The 21,772-nt window shown below is 45.3% G+C and overlaps 1 protein-coding gene across 1 annotated transcript; it reads right to left on the bottom strand.

The window, feature by feature from the left end:
• Positions 1–8,023: 8,023 nt before the first annotated feature.
• Fetub (fetuin B) lies at positions 8,024–21,160 on the bottom strand. Its single transcript, XM_041677748.1, has 8 exons — positions 21,030–21,160; positions 17,992–18,229; positions 17,565–17,675; positions 15,915–16,002; positions 13,607–13,770; positions 12,856–12,954; positions 9,955–10,038; positions 8,024–8,632 (listed from the first exon to the last, which is right to left on the bottom strand). The coding sequence occupies exons 1-8, from the start codon at positions 21,071–21,073 to the stop codon at positions 8,261–8,263; spliced, it is 1,200 nt and encodes a 399-aa protein (XP_041533682.1). The 5' UTR covers positions 21,074–21,160; the 3' UTR covers positions 8,024–8,260.
• Positions 21,161–21,772: the final 612 nt, after the last annotated feature.

The following is a 21,772-nucleotide window of genomic DNA, read 5'->3' as shown; positions in this document are numbered from 1 at the left end:
GCTCGCGAACAAAGGGCCCACCCCGCTCGCTGCGGGCAGGCTATGGGAACAAAGGAGCTACTGGCCACCCCTTTGTCCTCCCGGTTCGGATTCGGTCCCAGCGCCCTAGCAGGCTGGGCAGGGAGGCGCTATGCCCCAAAGGAGGGAGGGAGGGAGGGAGACAGGGGGTGTGGGGATCTGGATGTAGGCTGAATGGGATAGGAAGAGAGAGGCGGTTTGGGCAGTATAGCCCCTGTAGGATGGCCAGGAAGTGTGGGCGGGCTGAGGTATGTTCCCAGCTGCCGCAACACTCACTCACCACAATGATGTTTCACTCGGTGCCCAGATAGAAACTCCGCGCTGCTTGGTTAGCTCGCGAACAAAGGGCCCACCCCGCTCGCTGCGGGCAGGCTATGGGAACAAAGGAGCTACCGGCCACCCCTTTGTCCTCCCGGTTCGGATTCGGTCCCAGCGTCCTAGCAGGCTGGGCAGGGAGGCACTATGCCCCAAAGGCTACAGCTGTAATTTTAACACATATAGACTTCCATGCCTCTTATCCATGAATAATGCATGTGTCCTTGTAAGTAGCCCCACAAATAATTCACTACAAGTATTGGATACAGTGTATGGATACTGTTTGAGAAACAGTGATGTCAGTAATATTGTTTGTATGAGTTGGGATCAGGTGGAGGCAGTGACTTAATACCTTATAAAATTCTGTTAAAAAATTCTGTAAAATGTTCCTCATTTCTTCCCCATGTGTGCCCTTCAATAAATACAAAGCAGAAGCTCTTTTCTAGAGACACACAGAAAGATGGGGGCAGACAGATGGACAAGACGGCCTTCAGGCAGTCCTAGACTCAGACCCACACCACAGAAAAAGGGAAAGCTGAGTATTCAAATCTGGGCTCGCTCTTGGTTGAATGACACCAAGAGGAAATATTTTGATTTCTGTCCTTAATGTACACTGTTGCATTACCGATGACTCTTGGTATTATAATGTGTTCAAAATGACATTGATCACCAAAGGCCAAGGCTTTTATCTAGAAGGATAAGGAGCACATTTAGAACAGTATCCAAGACTGAACTTTTAGAATCACTATCCTTGGCTTGTGAAAACCCAACACTGACTCAGAATCACAGGAAGAGCAATGAGGTCCGAGAATAACTTTCAGGGGTTGGCTCTCTCTACCTTGTGGGTCTTGGAGATCAGATTCAAATTATGAGGCTTGGTAGCAATCACCTTTCACTACCTAACCAGCCCAGCAACGACTATAGAACTACACCACCGTAAGTGCTCAACTCCTGTGGTTCCAGAGCTATGAACATTAGCAACCTGCAAACCACTGATTATTTGACGAGGTTGATATTGGTTGGCTTGCTCATATGGAATTTGCAGACTAAGAAAAAAAAAAGATTGAGAACTAAAAACTAGATAAATTGCATTTAAGAGGTGAGCCGGAGAAGAGGAACTTGAGTGTGGGTCTCAGAGGGTGTTGTCCACAAAGCAGGAGAGGCACAGAGATGTGAGACAATGTCTGCTTGAGGAAGCTTGAAGAGTAGACAAGCCGGCCTTGCTGTAACTCAAAGTGTGGAAGTGTAAACAAACACTCTGTTTGGATTTTAGCCTAAGGATGTACTTAGCATCCATTAGTAGACTGTGGAAAAGAAAGAGTGGTGGCTGAGGGGAGAGGTGAGCATCGGAACAGCTTACTTCTTCTGGAACTTAGTCAAGAAAACGAGGAGGTCAAAGCAGAGGGGTCACAGATCCCAAGGCCCTTCCTTAATGTTCTTTCCGTGTGTGTGGCTTAGAGACTACCCTTATGAAAAGTCTCTGCTGGGGCTGGTGATGGTCTTTTAAATGTTTGCCCCCAGGTCTACCTCTGTTTGATTTTCTTTGTCTGGCCCTATGTCCCAGGATTCCCAGGGATTAGGTAATGCTAGCTTTCCTGTAGGCTGATTCGCTCTTGGGTTCAAAGAGTTGAGGTGTAGTGAAGCTAGGAAGGAAGAAGGAAGAAGGCAACGTGCTTATCCAGTTGGTGAGTCTCAGGTTCTCTAGCCTATCACCAAGGCTGCTCCTGCAAGGCAGCCTCTGATCCACAGCTCAGCTCACAGCCGGCTTGGGTAGCCTGCCACGTCTCTTCCTGCTTTCTTGGCCTGGAGTTCTAAAGGCTTCCTATTGTGGCTGTTCTTTAGGTACCTCAACATATTTTGCCCTTCCCTTCCCCAGCCTAAAAGGGTTTATTACAGACCCTCACCCACCAATGCCTTTTTAGCTGGGTTGAGTGCCGTTCTTGTCAGATGCTGACTGATCTTGTGTGTGTGCATGTGTGCATCCAACTGAAAGGAAAATTTCCCATCATATCTTAAATATAGAGAAGACCACAACTGAATGTCATGATGGGCTCTTACGTTCCATCAGTGTTTGCTCTGAGGGTTTATATATCAATGGAGAGTAGCATATATGGTGTTCCCAATGGATGGCACATGATAAATACATACACATTCACTGAGAGACAGAGACACAGAGAAACAGAGATGAGAGGGGGAGGAGTTCTCTTCCTGTGTCCCTGTCTCAGTGAGGAGGACCACTGTAAAGACTCCAGACCTTGGAAATAGTTCAGGCAACCCAAGATAATCCTTTAGCAATGGGGAAGGCTAGCTAAGACCCTAAACAACAGAGGAGAGGGTGCCTGAACTGGCCTTCCCCTGTAATCAGATTGATGACTACCTTAATTGTCACCATGGAACATTCATACAGTAACTAATGGAAGGAGATGCAGTGATTCACAGTGAAGCACTGGGCTGAGCTCCCAAAGTCTAGTTGAAGAGAGGGAGGAGCAATAATATGAGCAAAGTGGTCAAGATCATGATGAGGACACCATAGAAACAGCTGACCTGAGCTAATGGGAGCTCACTGACTCCAGACTAACAGTAGGGGACCCAACCTAGGACCAAAATAGGCCCTCTGAATGTGGGTGACAGTTGCATGACTGGGGCAGTCTGTGTGGCCACTGTCAGTGGGACCAGGATTTATCCCTACTGCTTGAGCTGGATTTGGAGCACATTCTCTTTGGAGGGATACCTTGCTCAACCAACGTATAGTGGGGAGGTCCTGCTTCAAAGCTATGTGCTAGACTTTGTTGACTCCCCATGAGAAGTCTTACCCTCTCTAAGGAGTGGATAGGGGATGGGTTGGTGGGGAAGGTGAAGGGAGCCGGAGGAGGGAAGAACTGGGATTGATGTAAAATGTAAAATGAGAAAGGATTTTAAAAAAAGAAAGAAAGAAGGAAGGAAGAATAGGAGAGGAAAGGAGGGGATTAGGAAGGCGTGTTTATTTGGGCACAGATTTCATCTGTAAAGCTGAGCATATACACATGATAAATGAGAGGTCAAAACCAGAAAGGTGGGGTAGGGTGAGTCCATGATACAGCACTCCTGAGGTTCCCGTCTGTGATGAGGTAGGACTTGGTGGTGATGTGGCTGTTCCCCCATGTACCTAAACACCAGTGTGAACATCATTTATCCATGGAAATACTTCCACGGGACCATCATGTTCCAGTAACAGGCCAACTGTTCAACAACTCTAGCCGAGAGTCCATTTGAGGATCAAATCAGGTGGCCTGCCAATAAACTATAGATGTTGTGACTACAGTGCCTAAGACGAGTCCTCAGTTCTTCAAACATACAGGCACTAACTGATGTCACATTGTTCAAATGCAGTCATGGAAAGTGGGGACAAACAGCTGAGGTGCCTATTTAACACATCAAAGCTGGACCACCAGGCCCTCTGAGCTTCTCTGGTCTCTACCTGTTACAGTATGGCTCGCAAACCTCTCCTTCTACCCTGATTTCCAGCCCAGGAGCTGGGCTGCCCTTCCTCCAGAGACTTTTCCCTATGTAATCCAGACATTTTGGTTACCTGCCCCCTTTTGGATCTTTGACCTCCTGACTGCTGCACCTGGTCCCTCTCTCTCCTTTCCCCTTCTCCCCATCTCCCAGATGGCCCAGCTCAGTCTGATCATGTCCACTCTGGACTTTCCCAAATAACCTTGCCTCTGACTATGCTCTCCCACATATCTACATTAAATTTTCTCCTCCACCTTACCTAGGAACAGTCGTGTCATTTTCTTTCCTTTTTCTTCTTTTTTTCATTTGGAGAGAAAGCACCAGAAATCTACCATAAAAAAAATGTAGAGCTATGAGTTTCTGGACAAAGAGTTCAAAATAATTGCTTTAAGAGAAATGTAGGGGCTGGAGCGATAGCTCAGCAGTTAAGAGCACTTGCCGCTCTTCCAGAGGACCTGAGTTCAATTCCCAGCAACCACATGGTGGCTCACAACCATCTGTAATGAGATCTAGTGCCCTCTTCTCACCTGCAGGGATACATGCACACAGAACTCTGTATACGTAATAAATAAATAAATCTTGATAAAAGAGAAATGTAAAGAAATAATTCAATGAACTAATGTTGTATGAAGGCCATTAGTTTGTTTCCTGGCCACCTGGCAGCTCAGACCTGAAATAATCACACAGAAACCATTTGGCCCATTAGCTCTAGCTTCTCATTGGCTAACTCTTACATCTTAATTTAACCCATCTCCATTAATCGTGCATCACCACGAGGTCGTGACCTACTAGCAAAGTTTTGTCATGTCTGTCTCCTGTGGCCCCTCCATGGCTTCTCTCTGACTCTGCCTCCTTTCTCCCAGCATTCAGTTTAGTATTCCTCGCCTACCTCTGTTCTGCTCTGCTCTCCTATAGGCTCAAAGCAATTTCTTTATTCACCAATGGTATTCACAGCATACAGAGCGGAATCCCACATCAAACTAAGAAACAAAAGAGTAACTATGTTATCAAGCATGGAGAAATTGAGCTGGTGTCAGCTAGAAGCTTTATTCCTACTGACTAGAATTCATGGTGCTAGAAGGTATACTTTGTGTACTCTCTATACTTTGCACAGTGCTGGAGAAGAAACGTAATCATGACTCTCTTACAGCTACAAACCCTGGGACCTAAAATAGCAACTTGCCTGCAAGATATACCCACTAGTGCAATTATGACACAGGTTAGGAGTAACTACCTCCTTCTTGGGTGATTCAAAGTCCTCCTCTTCGAGATGGAATGAACCCATACCCAACATGTTAGTAGTGCTAAGAACCTAAGACTACATAGGTCATGGACTCCAGGGCAAAATTATTACTATTATTCTGCTAAATTAACATAGCAATAAAATGACTCCAAATGACATATTACTGTGCCCACAGATCAGAGTATTGCTCAGCCTTCATCAGAGAAGCTTATTTTAGCAGTAGATGGTGGTTAACACAGTAGTAAGTAAGAAACTTTGCAGCCTGTACCTGTAGTGGTTTAAAAACAAATGGATTTACACTATTAGCCCCCAAAGGATTAGGACTGTCAGCAGGCATAGCCTCGTTGGACTTGCTGGAGGAAGTATGTCACTGTGGAGGTGAGCTTTGAGGATTCATATGTAAAGACCAGGGACTTGCTCCCAGCCCCTACCCAGAGTTCCAAAGGAGAAATTCTTCCTAGGAGCAGGGAAAAGATGGATGATTTCTATAAAAACTTCACACATGATCTGAGGGTCACTTTCTTTTATTTTAATTCTAATTCTTTTATCCTGTCTAATTTCTTAGCTCCAATTATTTTACACTCTTATTTGTTTTACATTCTATGTTCTTCTTCTTGTTCCTTCTACATTCTTTATCTTTTTTCTACATTCTCATTATCCTATCCTCTTGCCTTTGCAAAACCCCAAGGATATATATGTATACACATTCATTAGCAACTTGTTAGTAATAAAAAAAAACTATAGGGCAAGTTCTCAAGGACCAGTGTTCTTTGTAGATATGATAAGAGTCACACATGCCAAAGACTTGGTCAGCTTAATTGGTTACTGACAACAGTTGTAGGTTGTAAAAGTTCTGGCCTAACTCTTAAAGGGACAGCTATAGGTTACAAAGGGAGGAAACTAAACCATTGAGAGAGCTAAGAAAAAAGGCAAAATATACATGTACTATTTTACATTTCTTAAGTGTGATTAATAATATCCAGACATGGTTAGTCGATTAACAGCTTCCTATTATCACCTGAAACTCAGGACCTAAACAAAATCAATTAGTCTACTGATCCTTGCATCAAAAACTGGTACAAAGGGTTAATTGCTATTTTGAGTCAGAGGAGGGAGGTGCCAGTGAAGGAAGCTTAGGCCAACATAGGTGCTATTGATTTCTTGAAGGGCTATGATAACAAGTCCTTCACTAGCATTCTTGTTCGCCATAAGTCTTTGAATGACTTCTATCTAACAAGGCCAGGCACCTGCAATTCTATACAATGAGTAAAATTGGTGGAAGTTCTGTTTGTTATCTATCCACAAGGACACTTGTTTGGCCAAGTAGCTCTGTCAGTCTGGCTATTGATAGAGAACAGGCTTCAATTTTTCTCACCATAATATGGGATAAAGACTGGACTATGAGAGCTTGTTCTATATTCCAGAAATAACAGAGATTATCTTCCTGACCATCCACAAATATATGTGTCCATAAGATTGAGATAGAATTGTGAGATTACCATTATACATTACATGAAGATGCATGGCAGTGGGAAGATATTATAGCTGTTATTAAGGAAGGAATGCAGTTCTTAGGGAAGAAAAGAAGTGATACATGAGAGCAATACAGACAAGGAGCAACCGATCATTTACAGTCAGTGACCTCATGGCCTTTCCAGGTGGGTCTTCCCATCAAAAGCGCCATTCATTTGGTGGATATACTAGTTATCACCTGCTGTATACTCTCAGGGCCCTCGACACTCATATATGCTCAAGCCACACCAGTTCTTAGTTCACTTTCTACTGCCTTTAAATGAAGATGCAGAATCCTCAGCTCCTTCTCTGGCACCATGTCTGCCCGCACCCCACCACACTTCCAGCCACCATGTTCCCTGCCATGATGATAATGGACTAAATCTCTGAAACTGTAAGCTGCCCCCTCAATTAAATGTTCTCCTTTGTAAGAGTTGCTGTGGCCGTGTTTTCTCTTCACAGCAGTAGAAACCCTCAGACAAAGCCCCTAATAGGATGACTTTATCAAACTTAAGGCTCAGGGATCTACGTGGAATAGGAGGTGGAAAGACTGTAAGAGCCAGAGGTGATGGATAACTGCAAGGAAACAGCATTTTCCAGATTCAACAAGGATCATGCATATTTGATCTCATGGGGACTGTGACTGCATACAGAAGGACGGGATAAATTCAAGCCAAATACGATTCTAGCGTGGAGAAGGGGAAGTGGACACCCCTCACCAAGAAGCTATTTGCAGCTGATGGTAGCTACTTAGAGAGGGAAATACGTTTCTTCAACAGAGTGACACTGGGTATGTTGACCACACTCTAGGACAGATCTCATGCTCAGGGGTGGTTAACAGACACAAAATGGACATGGTTTTCTTTGCTGTTTTTGTTTGTTTGTTTGTTTTGAGCCTTTGAGGGGAAGATTGACTTTGTGTGTGTGTGTGCGTGCGTGCCCCTGCTTTTTCAAGAGCAAGAAAGAACATAAAGTAGGGAGGAGTTCGGGAATGGAAGCAATATGATTAAAATATACTCTATAAAATATTTTAAAATAATTTTTTAAAAAAAGCTGGAGGGCATCTATAGTATTTCATCTAACAACATTGCTCTTTTATAATCAAAAATAAAATTTAAAAATCCAGATGAAAAGTCACCAGAGACAGAAGTCATAGTCACAAGCTAGACAAAGAGCATTTGGGAGAACAGTAGGCTCTATATGTCACAATAGACCTATCAGATTAAACCATCTAGTGGTGTTATAGCTATTCTGGTTTATGTGTATCATGTCAGTTCTGCACGAGTAAAGTTGTTTAAAAGGTTAAAGGAAAGAGAGCGAGAGAAACAAAAAGGTAGTTGGAGTCTGAACAATTTGTACAGGGTATCACCTAGCACATAGAACCCGACCAATGTGGCCCAGAGTGGGGATCTCATTTCATTTCCAGCCAACACATTGTGATCAAGAAGCAATAAAAAGATGCATTTTATTAGCATTTCAACATATGATCATCTGTCTCCTCATTCCCACCACCTCTCATCTGGTGCAGGGACCACATCACAATGGGTGGCCCTGTATGTGATTCTCAGAAGATGCATTTTATTAGCATTTCAACATATGATCATCTGTCTCCTCATTCCCACCACCTCTCATCTGGTGCAGGGACCACATCCCCATGGGGGGCCCTGTATGTGACTCTCAGGGTGGGAGGATCAGAGAGTTGGTCCCCTCTGCAGGCCCTGGGCACTCAGCAGAGCGCCCTTGCTCCCCAGGAAAAGGCAGCACCTCTAGTTTCTTCTCCTCAGGCTCCAAGTAGAGGAAGGAAACATCCACGGTGTCCCCCTGGGGATTCGTGGTTAGATCCAGCTGCACGGGGAAGGCTTCTACGGGACTCTTGGTGCCTTTTATGTCCTTGGTGTCTCCGGGCTTCTCATCATTCAGGTCAGGGAGGTGCTGGACAGATCCTCTTGGCGCAGTTACAGAGGGGGAGCTGGAGGGGTCTGTGTTTTTCTGAGGAAGTTTCTTGGACTCCTGGCTAACAGCAGGGTTCTCACCTCCCGAGCCCTGTGCCTGAAATAACAATGCTTTTAAATGCAGAATTCTACAGAAATGCTCTGCCACATTCAGCACCAGGCAAAGCAATTTTTGCGACTGTGCACTTGTATCATGGTCTTGAATAGCCAAGACTCAAATTCCTTCTCGCCTGCCTCAAGTCTTCTGACTGCTGGGATGACAGACTTCTAAATGCTAACAGAACCCAGCTACAGCAGAGGTTCTCAACATTCCTAATGCTGCAAACCCTGAATACAGTTCCGCAGGTTGTGGTGACTCCCAACCATAAAATGACTTTCATTGCTACTTCATAACTGTAATTTTGTTACTGTTATGAATAATGCAAGTACCGTGTTTGTCTATGGTTTTAGACCACCATTGTGAAAGGGTCATTCAATTCCCCCAAAGGGGTCTTGACCCACAGATTGAGAATTGCTGAGCTACAGGGCTGGGTCTCCTGCTGCAAAGTTTCAAAACAAAGCAAGGAGGGGCCAAGTGGAACCAAGGCCTGCAGAAATTGGTCAGCAGGCCTTGCCTTTTAGAGCAGTGGTTCAGAGGGCCTTAAAGATTTGTTCAGTCCCAAGCAAGTTGCCTTTGCTCCCAGGAGTAGCTGCAGGTGGCCTCTTGTTTGTTTGTGCCAGGCCTGATACAGTGCCCTCCATCCAAGTCCTCTCATCGATCCCTCTTAGGGGTCAGAACAGGCAAGCGATGAGGGTAGCAAGACCTAGACAGGGTAGGTAGGTGCCAGTTTATAGGGGCAGAGCATGGATGAAACCCAGGCAGCCTGTTGGACTGGATCGGGCTACCCCATAATAAATACTTAGTATTGTGGAGAGGGATTGGACATTTTTTGTGGAAGTGAGTCTCCCTGAGATGAGAGAGGTCTCTCTGATACTGAATTTAGCACCTTGAAGACTGAAGCTCTGTAAGTTTGCAATTCCCTGATCCTGAGTGTTCTCCCTTATCCCACAGGACCACACGGTGACTAAGACAGCAGGATAACTTTCTCTCCTTTCTAGATGGGCTCAGATAGCCAGAGTAACGTGACCCTGGATCTTGGGAAAACAGAAACGGGGTGGGGCACAGGCGCCTAGAGATGGATCATCTGTTCCTTTGAAAAACACATGGGGTTAGAATAATAGGGCTCAGTGAGGGAAAGGCACGCTCCTGCACACTCAGCGGCCCAAGTTCGGGTCCCCAGAACCCACATAAAGGTGAACGAGAGAATAAACTGCACCAAGTTGTCCCCTGACTCTACATATGTGCCGTGGTACATGTGTTCATGCACTTATATTGTGCAACCACACAATAACAATAAGATTTTAAAAAGAGATAAATACCTTAGATTCGAAAAACTCACAATTCACAGAGACAATCTTTCCTTCGGGAGCTTTGACCAGAGAACCGTGGCAAAGACCGACGGGCTAAAAGAAAGAAATACGTCACATGAGTATTAAAGTTACCGGTGAGCAGCGCTCTCGCTTTCTGCTTGTGTAGACACACAGCTGCTCCGTGCTTTCTACTCCTGCCTATAGAGAGAGCATGCTCCAAGTGAGTTTCCTCTGAATTCTGGAAAAACAACCAACTCCAGCTTGCTTCTGGCAACGGGAACAATTTTAGGAAGTCCATCCTGTGTCTACACACTGCCCACTGCCTGGCCCTGGGTCTGCCCTTATACAGTGTTCACTGCCTGGCCCTGGGTCTGCCCTTAGACAGCCTGGCCCTGGGTCTGCCCTTACACAGCCTGGCCCTGGGTCTGCCCTTACACACTGCCCACTGCCTGGCCCTGGGTCTGCCCTTATACAGTGTTCACTGCCTGGCCCTGGGTCTGCCCTTACACAACCTGGCCCTGGGTCTGCCCTTACACAGCCTGGCCCTGGGTCTGCCCTTACACTGCCTGGCCCTGGGTCTGCCCTTACACACTGCCCACTGCCTGGCCCTGGGTCTGCCCTTACACACTGCCCACTGCCTGGCCCTGGGTCTGCCCTTGTTTCAGTTAGGAAGGTTGGTTTCTTCTCTACAGCAGCCCTTGTTGTTTTCTGAATGAAGTTTTGTTGTCTTCTGAGGCAAAACCACTCTCAGCTCCTTACCTTTCTGTCTATTTGAAAGTAAAATTACTTTTCCAAAATTGTGACTGGAATGAATTATTATTTACAACTACATAAATAAAATGAAACATGACCTGTAACTCCATGAATGGTTCTCATTACCTATAATCCTTTGATCCTTTTCTTCCAATCCTTTCCCTGTGCATATGGATTTTCTTTTAAAGCACTAAGATCATATTGCATATGATATTTAGAACTATTTTACCACTAAACAATATATAGTAAAAATATTATATGGCATTGGATAGTCTTCTATTTTTCTTTGTTGTTATTTGTTTCGAGGGTTATCTTTATAATGGCTAGGGCTAGCTAGTATTTCTTTCTATTTAATAAAGTGTCTTGTCAAACAACTAGATTGAATCTATTTTTTAAAAAAATATTGAAACTATCTTTTCATATATCTCTAGTCTCTTCCTTAAAGTAAATCCTTCTGTGGTGGTATGAATGAAAATGTCTCTTGTGGGCTCATATATTTGAATGCTTGGTCCCCAGTTGGTGGAACTGTTTGAGAAGGATTAGGAGGTGTGGCCTTGTTGGAGGAGGTGTGTCACTGGGGTAGGTGTGTCACCATTTCCACTTCTCTCTGCCTCCTACTTGTGGATCAAGATGTAAGCTCTCAGCTACTGCTCCAGCACAATGCTTACCTCCTCGTTACCCTGTTCCCCGCCATGACAGCCATGGATGTTAATCCTCTGAAATTGTAAACCCCAAATAAATTCTACCTTCTATACATTTCCTCAGTTATGGTGTCTTATTACAGCAATTGCAACGTAACCAAGACACCCTAGAAGAATTATTCTAAGGTCAGAGTGTAGGAACATTTTCAAGGAAAAGTGAACTATTGCAATAAAATGGTGCCTCAAATCCCAAAGAAAAACTCTTAAGCATATCCACATAAAATTTACCAAAATACATCTGAACAGGTTGTCTGAACATACTCTATATCCTTCTCTGGGTCACATGAAGGAAAGATCAGAAATTCTTCAAGGTGAAAAATCATTAATGCAGCACTGTACCCCAGCTTTCCCTTCTGCTCTTCATCCCCACGGCTCAGAGAACATTCTAGAGAAACTGCAGATGCTTGTGGCAAGAACAGCTGGTTACTCCATGCTACTAGAATTTTCTAACTTATCAAAATGCGTGGGATTCCTAGTGCTGCACCGCAGTGGAGGGGACCACAGTGCCTGCACTTTGGTGTCAACCCACGCTGGCTAGTCTGATGGAGTTAATCGTTTCAGGTTCGTTTTAAAACAAATCTCTCTACCCACACCCCTCTCTTCAGGCTTCATGTTTCCCTTTGTATGCACTCTCTAAATGAACAAAGCTATTGAGACAAAAGTCAGATTCACAGTTTTCAGGGCCTTCCAAGGGCAGCAATGGGGACTGACTTAAAGGAGATGGGGTTTCTTCTGAGAGCTAATAAAATTATTTAAAAATTATGAAGGGGCTATGGTGGCACAGGTCTGTGAATATACTACAAAATGGAATTATCTGCCTTACAAGGGTAAATCTACGGTGCATGAACCTCATCTTAATAGAGAACTCAAGAGAGCTTTGCCCAGTTGTGCTCCAACGCACCACACTGATTTACATTCCCAGTATATTTCTGATAGTTTTGGGGTGCCTCCTCACTTAGTCTTTCCTTCCTTTGTGAAGAGTGGTCCAAAGAACGGAACATGGAACACCATGCCGTATTTCATGTCCTCTTGTGACTTCCTTCCTTCCTTCCTTCCTTCTTTCCTTCCTTCCTTCCTTCCTTCCTTTTCTTCCTCCTTTCCTTCTTTCCTTCCTTCCTCTTTTCCTTCCTTCCTCCCTTCCTTTTCTTCCTCCTTTCCTTCTTTCCTTCCTTCCTCTTTTCCTTCCTTCCTCCCTCCTTTCCTCCCTCCCTCCCTTCCTTCCTTCCTTCCTTCCTTCTTTCCTTCCTTCCTCCTTCCTTTCTTTCTTTTGCAATTGTATTACGCTGATGATGAAAATCACTCTTAGAATCAAATAAATCCCATCAGCCCTGTTTCTAATGACCTGAGGGTTGGAGAAGCACCCCACGTTCTGTGACGCCTGCAGGGTAATCTGTGACCAATCTGTGAGCACAGACAGATTATACAGACCACCGAGAGCACAATTGGAAGCACTTACCTCAGAGTCAGAGGGCTGGAGTGAACAACTGGCCTGGGATTCAGTACATGGTGACTCTTTGATCAAATAATCCACAAAGTAAGAAGGGCCGACCACCCACTGCCATGAAAGAAGAGTTAAGACATTACAAACCTTACCCCAGAAAAAAAAAAAAAACAACGAATGTTTGGCAAATGTTCTTCTATAGAACACACAAACCAAGGCACTGTAATACATAAACCCACTGATCCTAAAAGTCCCCACGGACACCAAACCATGTCAGCAATTCTGCGATTTGGAGAACATACGTCAGTGCCTGTTATGGATGTAGAAGGTGTCCTAAACATTTTCTCCAGTTAGCTTATTTTCTTTTTGTCTTACATTTATATATTTATTTATATAAGAGAAATAACACAATTGAAATATAAATGAGCCTCCTAGTCCATAACTCATAAAAGTTGTCTTGCTAAAATGGTCCATAATCAGTCAGAACTCAGTGTACTCATACACTCCCCCCCAAAGAAATCACACGAGACCATGAATCTGTTCTTCTTGCTTTGTTGGAAAAATAGAACCAAGTCACCTGATACTCGTAGAACTTCCGAGGAGAAACAGAAGCTGTGCCATGAATGGTGCACAGCAGATCTATTAGATGTGGGGCTGGAGAGAGAGGATCTCAGGGTCTAAGCAGACAGGAGGCCTACACGGCCTCCTCCTGACCTAAGACCTGCAGCTACAGTCCGTGTAGCTGACCTGGGCATTTGAGTTTTACCTGGCTAGTAACCCTGGTGACTTTGACGACTGAGTACTGTTTTGAGGGGTTCTCACTGTTGAATTTTGCAAGTGACTCTGTGGCAGCTTCCATAACGTCGGAGTTCGACAAGCCAATGGGGCCCGGGCAGTCAGGACACATGGCATTAATCTCACTTCGAGAAACTATTGATGAGAACAGTTTTTTAAACAGTATTAATTTTCAGTCCTAATAAGAGTCATAACCACACAACTCTGCCATAAGCAAAGACTGAACTAAAGCGATAATACCCAGGGTTGTTGGCAAGGCTGCAGAGAGAAAGACATTTTTCTGAGAAAGCGTTTAGTTGGCAGTATGATTGTTAGCGGTAGTAGTACTTTTTCTTTTTCTCTGCCTATCTGCCTATCTACCTGCCTCTCTCCCTTCCTCTTTCCTTTCCTCTCTCCCACTTCCCTCCCGCTCTTCCTTTTTGAAACAGGTCTCCTGTATCCCAGGTTGTCCTGTGTAATCAAAAGGGGCCCTTTACCTCCTGATCTTCTTGCCGGGGGCAAGGCTTGCAGACATGGGCCCTCCTGCTTGACTTCTATGGTGCTAGGATCAAAGCAGGGCTTCATGCAAGCTCAACCCTCCACCACCTGAGCTAATGCCTGGGCTCTGCACATTATTACTTTTGTAATCAAAAATACATCCAAGTGAGATACTCTTCACCTCTAATGGACTTGTTCGTTATTGGGATTTTGTTCAGAAGCACACAGGACTTGCCCAAACAACAGTCTGTGGGCTGCATAGAGTCAGAGAGAGCAATGGATGTGGCCCAACACAAAATTTTAAATATACTTAAAACATCATGAAAAATTTTTTTGCAGCTCAGTTACACAGTGCTTAGGTTCTTTGTGCACGACAACATTGTATTTCAGTGCCAAAACAGTGAACACTTCAGTTTCCTCCCTAATTCAATGCCCTTCCTGAGGGCTGCTCCTGTAGACAGGGGCTTTTGAAAGGTTGGTGTTTCATCATTGCCATGACTTATTTCTCTGTGGTCCATAACACCAAGAATAAAATCTAACACATCAGTAGATGATGTCATGATGGCGGGAACATACCACCTTTGGTTAGAAAACGCAAATGAGTCAGAAAATTAACACCACCGTGAGGCTACAGAGAATGGCGACACCATCGGCACAGTTACAGGCTCTTTGGGAGGCGCTGGAGATGGCAGATGGGCGCTCATCAAGCCAGAGCATTCGCCTTGAAGTATTTTCAAAGGAACTCCACTGTCTTAATTAACAGACATTTGGGATTGGAGGAAGACATTGGGAGAGCCGGGTCCACAGCTTGCCACTGGTGCCTCATCCCCTTTGAGTTACTCCAGACTGGTCCTGCGTTCACACTATAAGCTGAGGCTTGTGCAGTGTTTGCTCTGGTGCTTTTTCACTCCAAGGAAGCAGCAGCAGCATTTGGTCATCTGGAGCTTGTTACAAAGTCAGGCTCTAGGGCCCTGACTCCGAATCTGCACTTCGACAAGATTCCCAGGGAGGGTACACACACATAGTCTGTTATGTGGACACTTCCCACCTCCCGCTCAACGGACTCCTGCTTTTCAACCACCTTCTCTTGTACAAAGCAGGGTCCAGAAGGAACGCACCCACTTACTCCAGCTGTCCATTCCTTCCGGCCTAATTCTTGCCTGTTATTCAGCAATAGTAACGACTTCTGAAATGTGATATATGCTAGGAAATCTTTACCCGGGGGAGAGGGATGCGCACCCATATGCTAGATGATACAAGACTATAAATCAAGGTCGTGAATGTTCTGTACTCCGAGTTTTTAGCCAAAGTGGAAAAAAAAATGTGCACTAGGAAAACAACGTTCCTTTCTTGAGTAGAGAGCATCATGAAAGCAGCGTTGGGGGCATTCCTTAAAGAGGTCTGAGCTCCAGGACAGAGGTCAGCAGAACCGGTGGAGAGAGAGGTTCTAGCAAGTGCGGAGATGGGAACGTGTGATGTGTGTTCAGATATACCAGTTGGAAGGGAGACAGCAGGACAGTGGCATAGACAGAAAGGAACCTGGGACCAGCTGTTGCCGCTGTACCACTCACAGGAGATTGAAAATTGAGGATTTGAAGGGGTTCTAGCTCTTGATGGCAATTTAGGGAGATTTCCCTGGGGAGGATGAGCACGTGGTGAATATCAGCCAGGAGTACTGAGCAGCGGGTGCCATGGGGGAGACAGAGTAAGGGAGGAGAAACTGCATGCCAGCTCAACAAAGGCTTAGTTAAAGGCTCTTTTCTATCTTTTATTAAAATGTACCAAACCCTCCCGTCCCTTACCTGGGCGAAGAGTACAGTTATAGGCAAGTAAATAGAGAACTCTTCTTGGCTTGTTCATGTGAAACATTGCTTTGCATTGGCCATAAACCTGGAAAAAAAAACCCAAATACACTTGATGGCCTGATGCAGAGAACCATGAGGCTGACACCACCCTACCCCATCAAACCCAGTAGAATTCCATTTTAATGGAACACGGAGCTTAAAATCCAGTTCTGTGGTTTGACGGTGGAAAAAACTGCTCTTTATCAGCAGACCGCTGCCTTTTCCTGAGACACAGCCGCCGTCTCAGCCTGCTCACATTTAGGCACAGACCGTCAAATTCAAATTCTAACTGCAGGAACGGAGCAGAAACAGCTTTCTATTGCCGCGCTCCACTGCCACGTCGGCACGTTTGCTTTCCCTCCATCCTCTGTCTTTCGATAGGCTGATCCAGTGAGCATGAGGACTAGGGAGCCACAGGATGGAGGTGGCAAGGTCAGAGACAAGCATAGGAGGCAGTGGGAGCCTCCAAATCACACCCAGAAAAAAATCCTCTGGCCAGGAGCTTCAAGTTTGAAGTTACACAATAAAATCTCCTGGAAATTTAAGTTTCAAAATTACACAAGAAACAAACTCCTAACCTGTGTGCTCCTGAGTGAGCACACATTTCTCTGTGGGTGTCTCGTATTACTAAACCAACTCTAACAAGAGGAAGTACAAATTATTTGTTCTTCAAAATCAGGTGCAGGTTGCATGTTTGGTCAAATAATGAGGAAAGGCAATTTTGATCAAAAGTTTATTCACACTACTGAAGAGCCCGTCTTGCTTTCCATGGTTGTCTGCATGAGTGCATGGAAAAGATCCCAGAATCAGAGAGCCAGGCGAAAACTCCTGACTTCATTGGTTTTAAGTCTTGTCAATGCTGTCTTTGAAAAGTTGAGCTCAAGGCCAGAGAGAAAGTGGTTAAGACATTTGCTACTCTTCTAGAGAACCGGAGTTTGGTTCACAGCACCCACATTGGGTGGCTTATAACCATCTGAAACACCAGATCTGGGGGAAGGAGGATTTTACACCACCTTATGGTCACTGTAGGTACTGCATGGGTGTGGTATACACACACACACACACACACACACACGGTAAGGAACCCTTATACACAGAAGAATAAAAACATTATTTTAAAAACAAGAAAGAATGAGTTCTGAGACCCTTAGTTCCATGCTTCAGGAAGCTTTCCCAGGGGGAACCCCTGGTGATCCTCACACTTCAAGTCACCCCCTTTCCTACCTGAAAACCTCACATTTTATTCATTAAAATAAAACCAAGCAAAACAAAACAAGCTATTGGTCATCACTGCTGTTTTCTGCCTTATTCACACACCAGAATCAATCTCTCTCTCTCTCTCTCTCTCTCTCTCTCTCTCTCTCTCTCTCAGAATACAAACATTGGTTCAGTGACTGCCAAAGGATCTTAGGGTAGAAAACAATTTGGGGGGACCTTTTGAGGTCTAGTCAATAAGACCACAGTAGGACATCACAGGAGCCTCCCTTCCTGACCAAACTTGGTCCTGTCTCTCGTATTCGAATAAGCACACGGGCCCTTTGCCTGGCAGGTAAGAAAGAAATGAACAGATGGCAGACACAGAGCAGGCACCTGGTCACAAGGACTTACAGACTCGTGCAGAATCCTTGGACTACAGTCTTTCCATGACTTCTTGCTGAGCACGTGGCAGCCAGTTTCTAAGACATCCAATGTGAGGTAGAACAGGGAGCCCATGTCCTCCTATATGGTAGAGTTGAAGAAATACCCCACATGAAACAATCTCAGGACAACTGGACAAATACCTTCTCCCTGAGTGAGCCAAAGTGTGTGTGTGTGTGTGTGTGTGTGTGTGTGTGTGCGCGCGTGTGTGTTTAACAATGCCTTCTACATTGCTGAAACCTAGATGTGACACAGAGTGTCCTAGGGCCAGCAAGAGTGTCATAGCACACCTGCTGACAGCGCAGAGCACTGTGCTTCCAAACTGGAAAGCACCTGTTGGCCACCCCCTGGCTGGTCTCCGCTGCCTGTCCCTAGGCTGCCCCAAGCTGTCACTTGCCTGGAAGTGCTCCCGAGCATCATGCACTCGCGAGAGACTCAACACATAGCCATCCTTTTGGTCTGTGTTGATGTTCTGCATGGCGAAGCCCGCAACTGCCAGCACGTCAGAGTCGTTACAGTTCCGGGGACGCAGAAGATAGGAGCGGGGAGGCTTCGGGAGAGGTGGCTGGGGAACAGAACGAGCCACGCAGCATGCAGCCAGGGCGCAGAACACCAGAAGTCGGAGCAGAGCCATTCTGTGGGGAACCAAGGTCCAGGATGGGGTCGGTGTGTAGAGATGACAGAATGGGCCCCATGTGGGGCTTCAAGATGGACTTGAGCAGTCAGAATGGCTGAACGTAACTTGAAACACTGTGTCCTAACATCACCTTGATCCAAACATGGCATTTTCTGAGTCAATATTTTGGCTAGCATTTGTCAATGTCTGACCCTTAGACCTGGATCATGCCACTCATGTGCATGTAAACAGCCCTAAGTTTCCTAACCTTTTCCCAGTAATCACAGCAAATGTTTGATCAAGGCACGGGAGACCTGGCTTCTGTCCTGGTCTCTATTTGAAACACTGGGGGCCTTTCCACCATCCCTCATCCATCTTTCACCTGGGCAGGACCACAGAGGCTTCAACCTTACCTGCTGACCTCCCACCACCTGTCCAGATGAGAGTCCTAATCCAGCTGGAATTGAAAACAAGCATGACTCGAACTTTCCCTTTCTTTATTGGGGGGGGGGGGCATTTGATTATTGGGACAGGGCAAAGAAAACGGAAAGGGTCCAATCTAGCCAGCATAGCTAGACTTTAAGATGTAAACTCGAGTCTTGATTTGGTGATTAAACTATGCTGTATAGTCAAAATGTTAATGAAATATCTTAATCTCATGAGCTGAAGAGGTGGCTCAACCATTATAGGCTGGGCTCACAACCACAAATTTCTCTTTTGAGTACACGTATCTGTCAGGAAAACATTGTGCTTCGTTTCAAAATTGTATTTAAGGGGAAAAAGCTAAAGCGGTGCTCAAAGTTTCCCCCTCACACTGGAGGCCTAGTCTTCCTTTTGCACACTGACAAGTTCATTCATCAATAGACCAAACCCTTATTCTGTTAAGAGAAAGATAAACACGTCTGTCGAGACTGACTGTGATTCTTTTTTGTTCTTGTTGTTTTGGTTTTTGGAGAAGGGATTTCTCTACATAACAGCTCTGGCTGTCCTGGAACGCACTTTGTAGATCAGGCTGGCCTCAAACTCAAAGAGATCCGCCTGCCTCTGCCTCCTGAGCACTGGCAGACCATGATTCTCGCCTCTCGTTTTTAGCTTTTATTTAGAGCCCAGGAAGGTTTTGCTTATTAGGACTAATGAAAATTTATTTATTTATTGGCAGGGCCTAGAACCTGCTATACAGCTGAAGATGACCTTGAATTTGTAATTCTCCTGCATCTACCTTCCAAGTGCTGGGATTAAAGGTGCATACCACCATTCCTATTCTTAGCTACCAAAGCAAGGTTTTTTTCCCCAAGACTTTTCTTATAGAACTAGGCCTCGCATATGCTGGAAAATTGCTCTTTCATTGAGCTCCATCCCAGAGATTTTTGTTTTGAGACAGACAGAGCCTCTCAAAGTCCCCAGTCTGGCTTGGAATTTAGCCCTGCTGCTTCAGCTCCTCAAGTTTCTGGGATTACAGGTATCCACCACCATCCATGACACATACATTGTATGAGTGTGTGGTGCCAAGAGTCAAACCCAGGGTCTCACTCATATCAGACATGCATCCTGCTACTGAGCTACATCGATGGGCCACGTTTTAAACAAGTTTCTATTTCACGCACACACACACACACACACACACACACACACACACACACACACCAGCAGAAGTTACCATGAAAGCAAAGGCCTGAGTCAGGAAGGGAGCCTGCAGATTAAGCTGCCTCTGAAAGCCTTCCCTAAGATGAGCCACCCCTCAGCCCCTACCTCCACCTCCACCCCTGCCCAGGCTTTCTGTGTTCAGACAGGTAGAGGTACTGCTGCCCCCACTAGCGCCTACGTGGCAGACCCTCAATACACAGAGTATCTCAAAGACTCCAAAGCTTGGGGCCAGCACTATTTCAAACACGGCTCTCTACAGCTTCTAGAGCATGCAAGAGCTTTTCTGAGTAGTACTCACTTCTAATCCACAAACATGTTTTGGGAATGTCTTGTGTTCATAAATAAAGATTGCCAGTCTGGGAAGCTTTCTCATGGGAACCTGGTGAGAGGGACCACAGATTTTAACTGGGAGCGAGATCTTCCAAGTAGATGGGAGAAAAGTCCCTCTAGTCTGGATGGGAATCCAGCATGTGGTACGCTGTGGCTGACGATAGTGAACTAAGCAAAAGAAGGCTGTGAAGGCTGCTACAGTATCCAAACTCACCTAAAACTTTGATTTCATACAGAACCTAAATATCATATACTGACATGCTTTTAACCAACATTATTGCTACTTAGAAAAAATTAATTTTATGATAAATTACTAAGTAACTTATATTTACTGTGATAAATTTAATTGTATCATAGTTGAGCAGAAAAAGTTTTGATAGCCACTCACAGCCAACCAGGTGACAGCATTTGGTTACTTAATTCAGTCGTGGTATGGACAAACACTCACTGGAAACTCTCAAGACAACTTCACAAGTCCAACCTGGTGAGAAAACCTGGGTTCCGAAAGGGTAAAAATCCTGACTGAATCAAGACAATAACCGGCCTAGAAACCTTCTCTTTTAGCCTTTTTTTTTCCCCATCAGGTCTGGTGAGATGGCTTAGCAAGTAATGGTGCTTTCTGCCAAGCCCAGTGACCTGGGTTCAATTCCCGGGACCCTCTTGGTGAAAGGCCAGAACTGACTTCTAAAGGTTGTCCTCTGACCTACACGAGAGAGAGTGCATGTGGCGCATGCATCACCCCCAGGCACACAAACACTCAAACGAGTGTAAAAATATTCTTTTCATCACACTGTTGATTAGAGCCCTGACCGAACTCTAACCAACTGAGGTGGGGAGCGACTTACCTGCTGGAAGCCAGGCTGCCGGAGCTGTCAAATGTGCTAATCATGGCCCTGCATCAGAAAGCATTGGTGCAGAAGGCGAGAACAGGGGCTGGCACGTGGCTAGACGTTGCATAATGCTGCTACCCGTAACTCACAGGTTCCTATTGTGCAACCGCACAATGCCGGGAATTGAGTTAGGCTGTTTGGCATCAAGAGGGAAAGACTGGCGTGGCTTGAGCAGGTCCCCAAGGCTCAGAGGGTGGTAAAGTGATCACCTATTTGAACCAGCGGAGAGGTGTACCTTTACAGAAGAGATTAAGTCCCCAGGGCTCTGTCCCCATGAGAGGAAAATGTCCATGTCGGGTGAGTTTGTTATGCTGAGTCCTCTTGCCTTCCGCTGCAGCGTGACACAGCAAGAAGGTTGTCCCCAATGGACGGTGAGCGGGATTCTGGGACAGCAGCGCAGGATGGACCATGATAACACAATGCAGAGCCCACCAATTCTTTTTTTTTAAGTAAACAAGTTGTTAGTAAAGATGGATTGACAGAGCCAAATCCGGAGATTATAGTTCTTCAGAAATGGGCTCTGCATTGTGCTTTCAAATGGGAATAACTTGAGAAAATGGGCATTGAAACCAGAAATAGCTACTTTTTAAAAAAGCAGCACAAATTGGGAGACTATTAGACTGGAGAGGCCCTGGGCTTTAAACCCCTACAAAACAAAACTAATGCCAAGCGAAGCCAAGGGTAAACTCTGAGACTAG

Source organism: Microtus oregoni, unplaced genomic scaffold (assembly GCF_018167655.1).
Source record: "Microtus oregoni isolate MIOR12 unplaced genomic scaffold, Mior012 000029F_ref0000214, whole genome shotgun sequence".
NCBI classification, from domain to species: domain Eukaryota; kingdom Metazoa; phylum Chordata; class Mammalia; order Rodentia; family Cricetidae; genus Microtus; species Microtus oregoni.
Note: the sequence above shows the minus strand (reverse complement) of the source record. Positions and strands in the feature narration are given on the sequence as shown.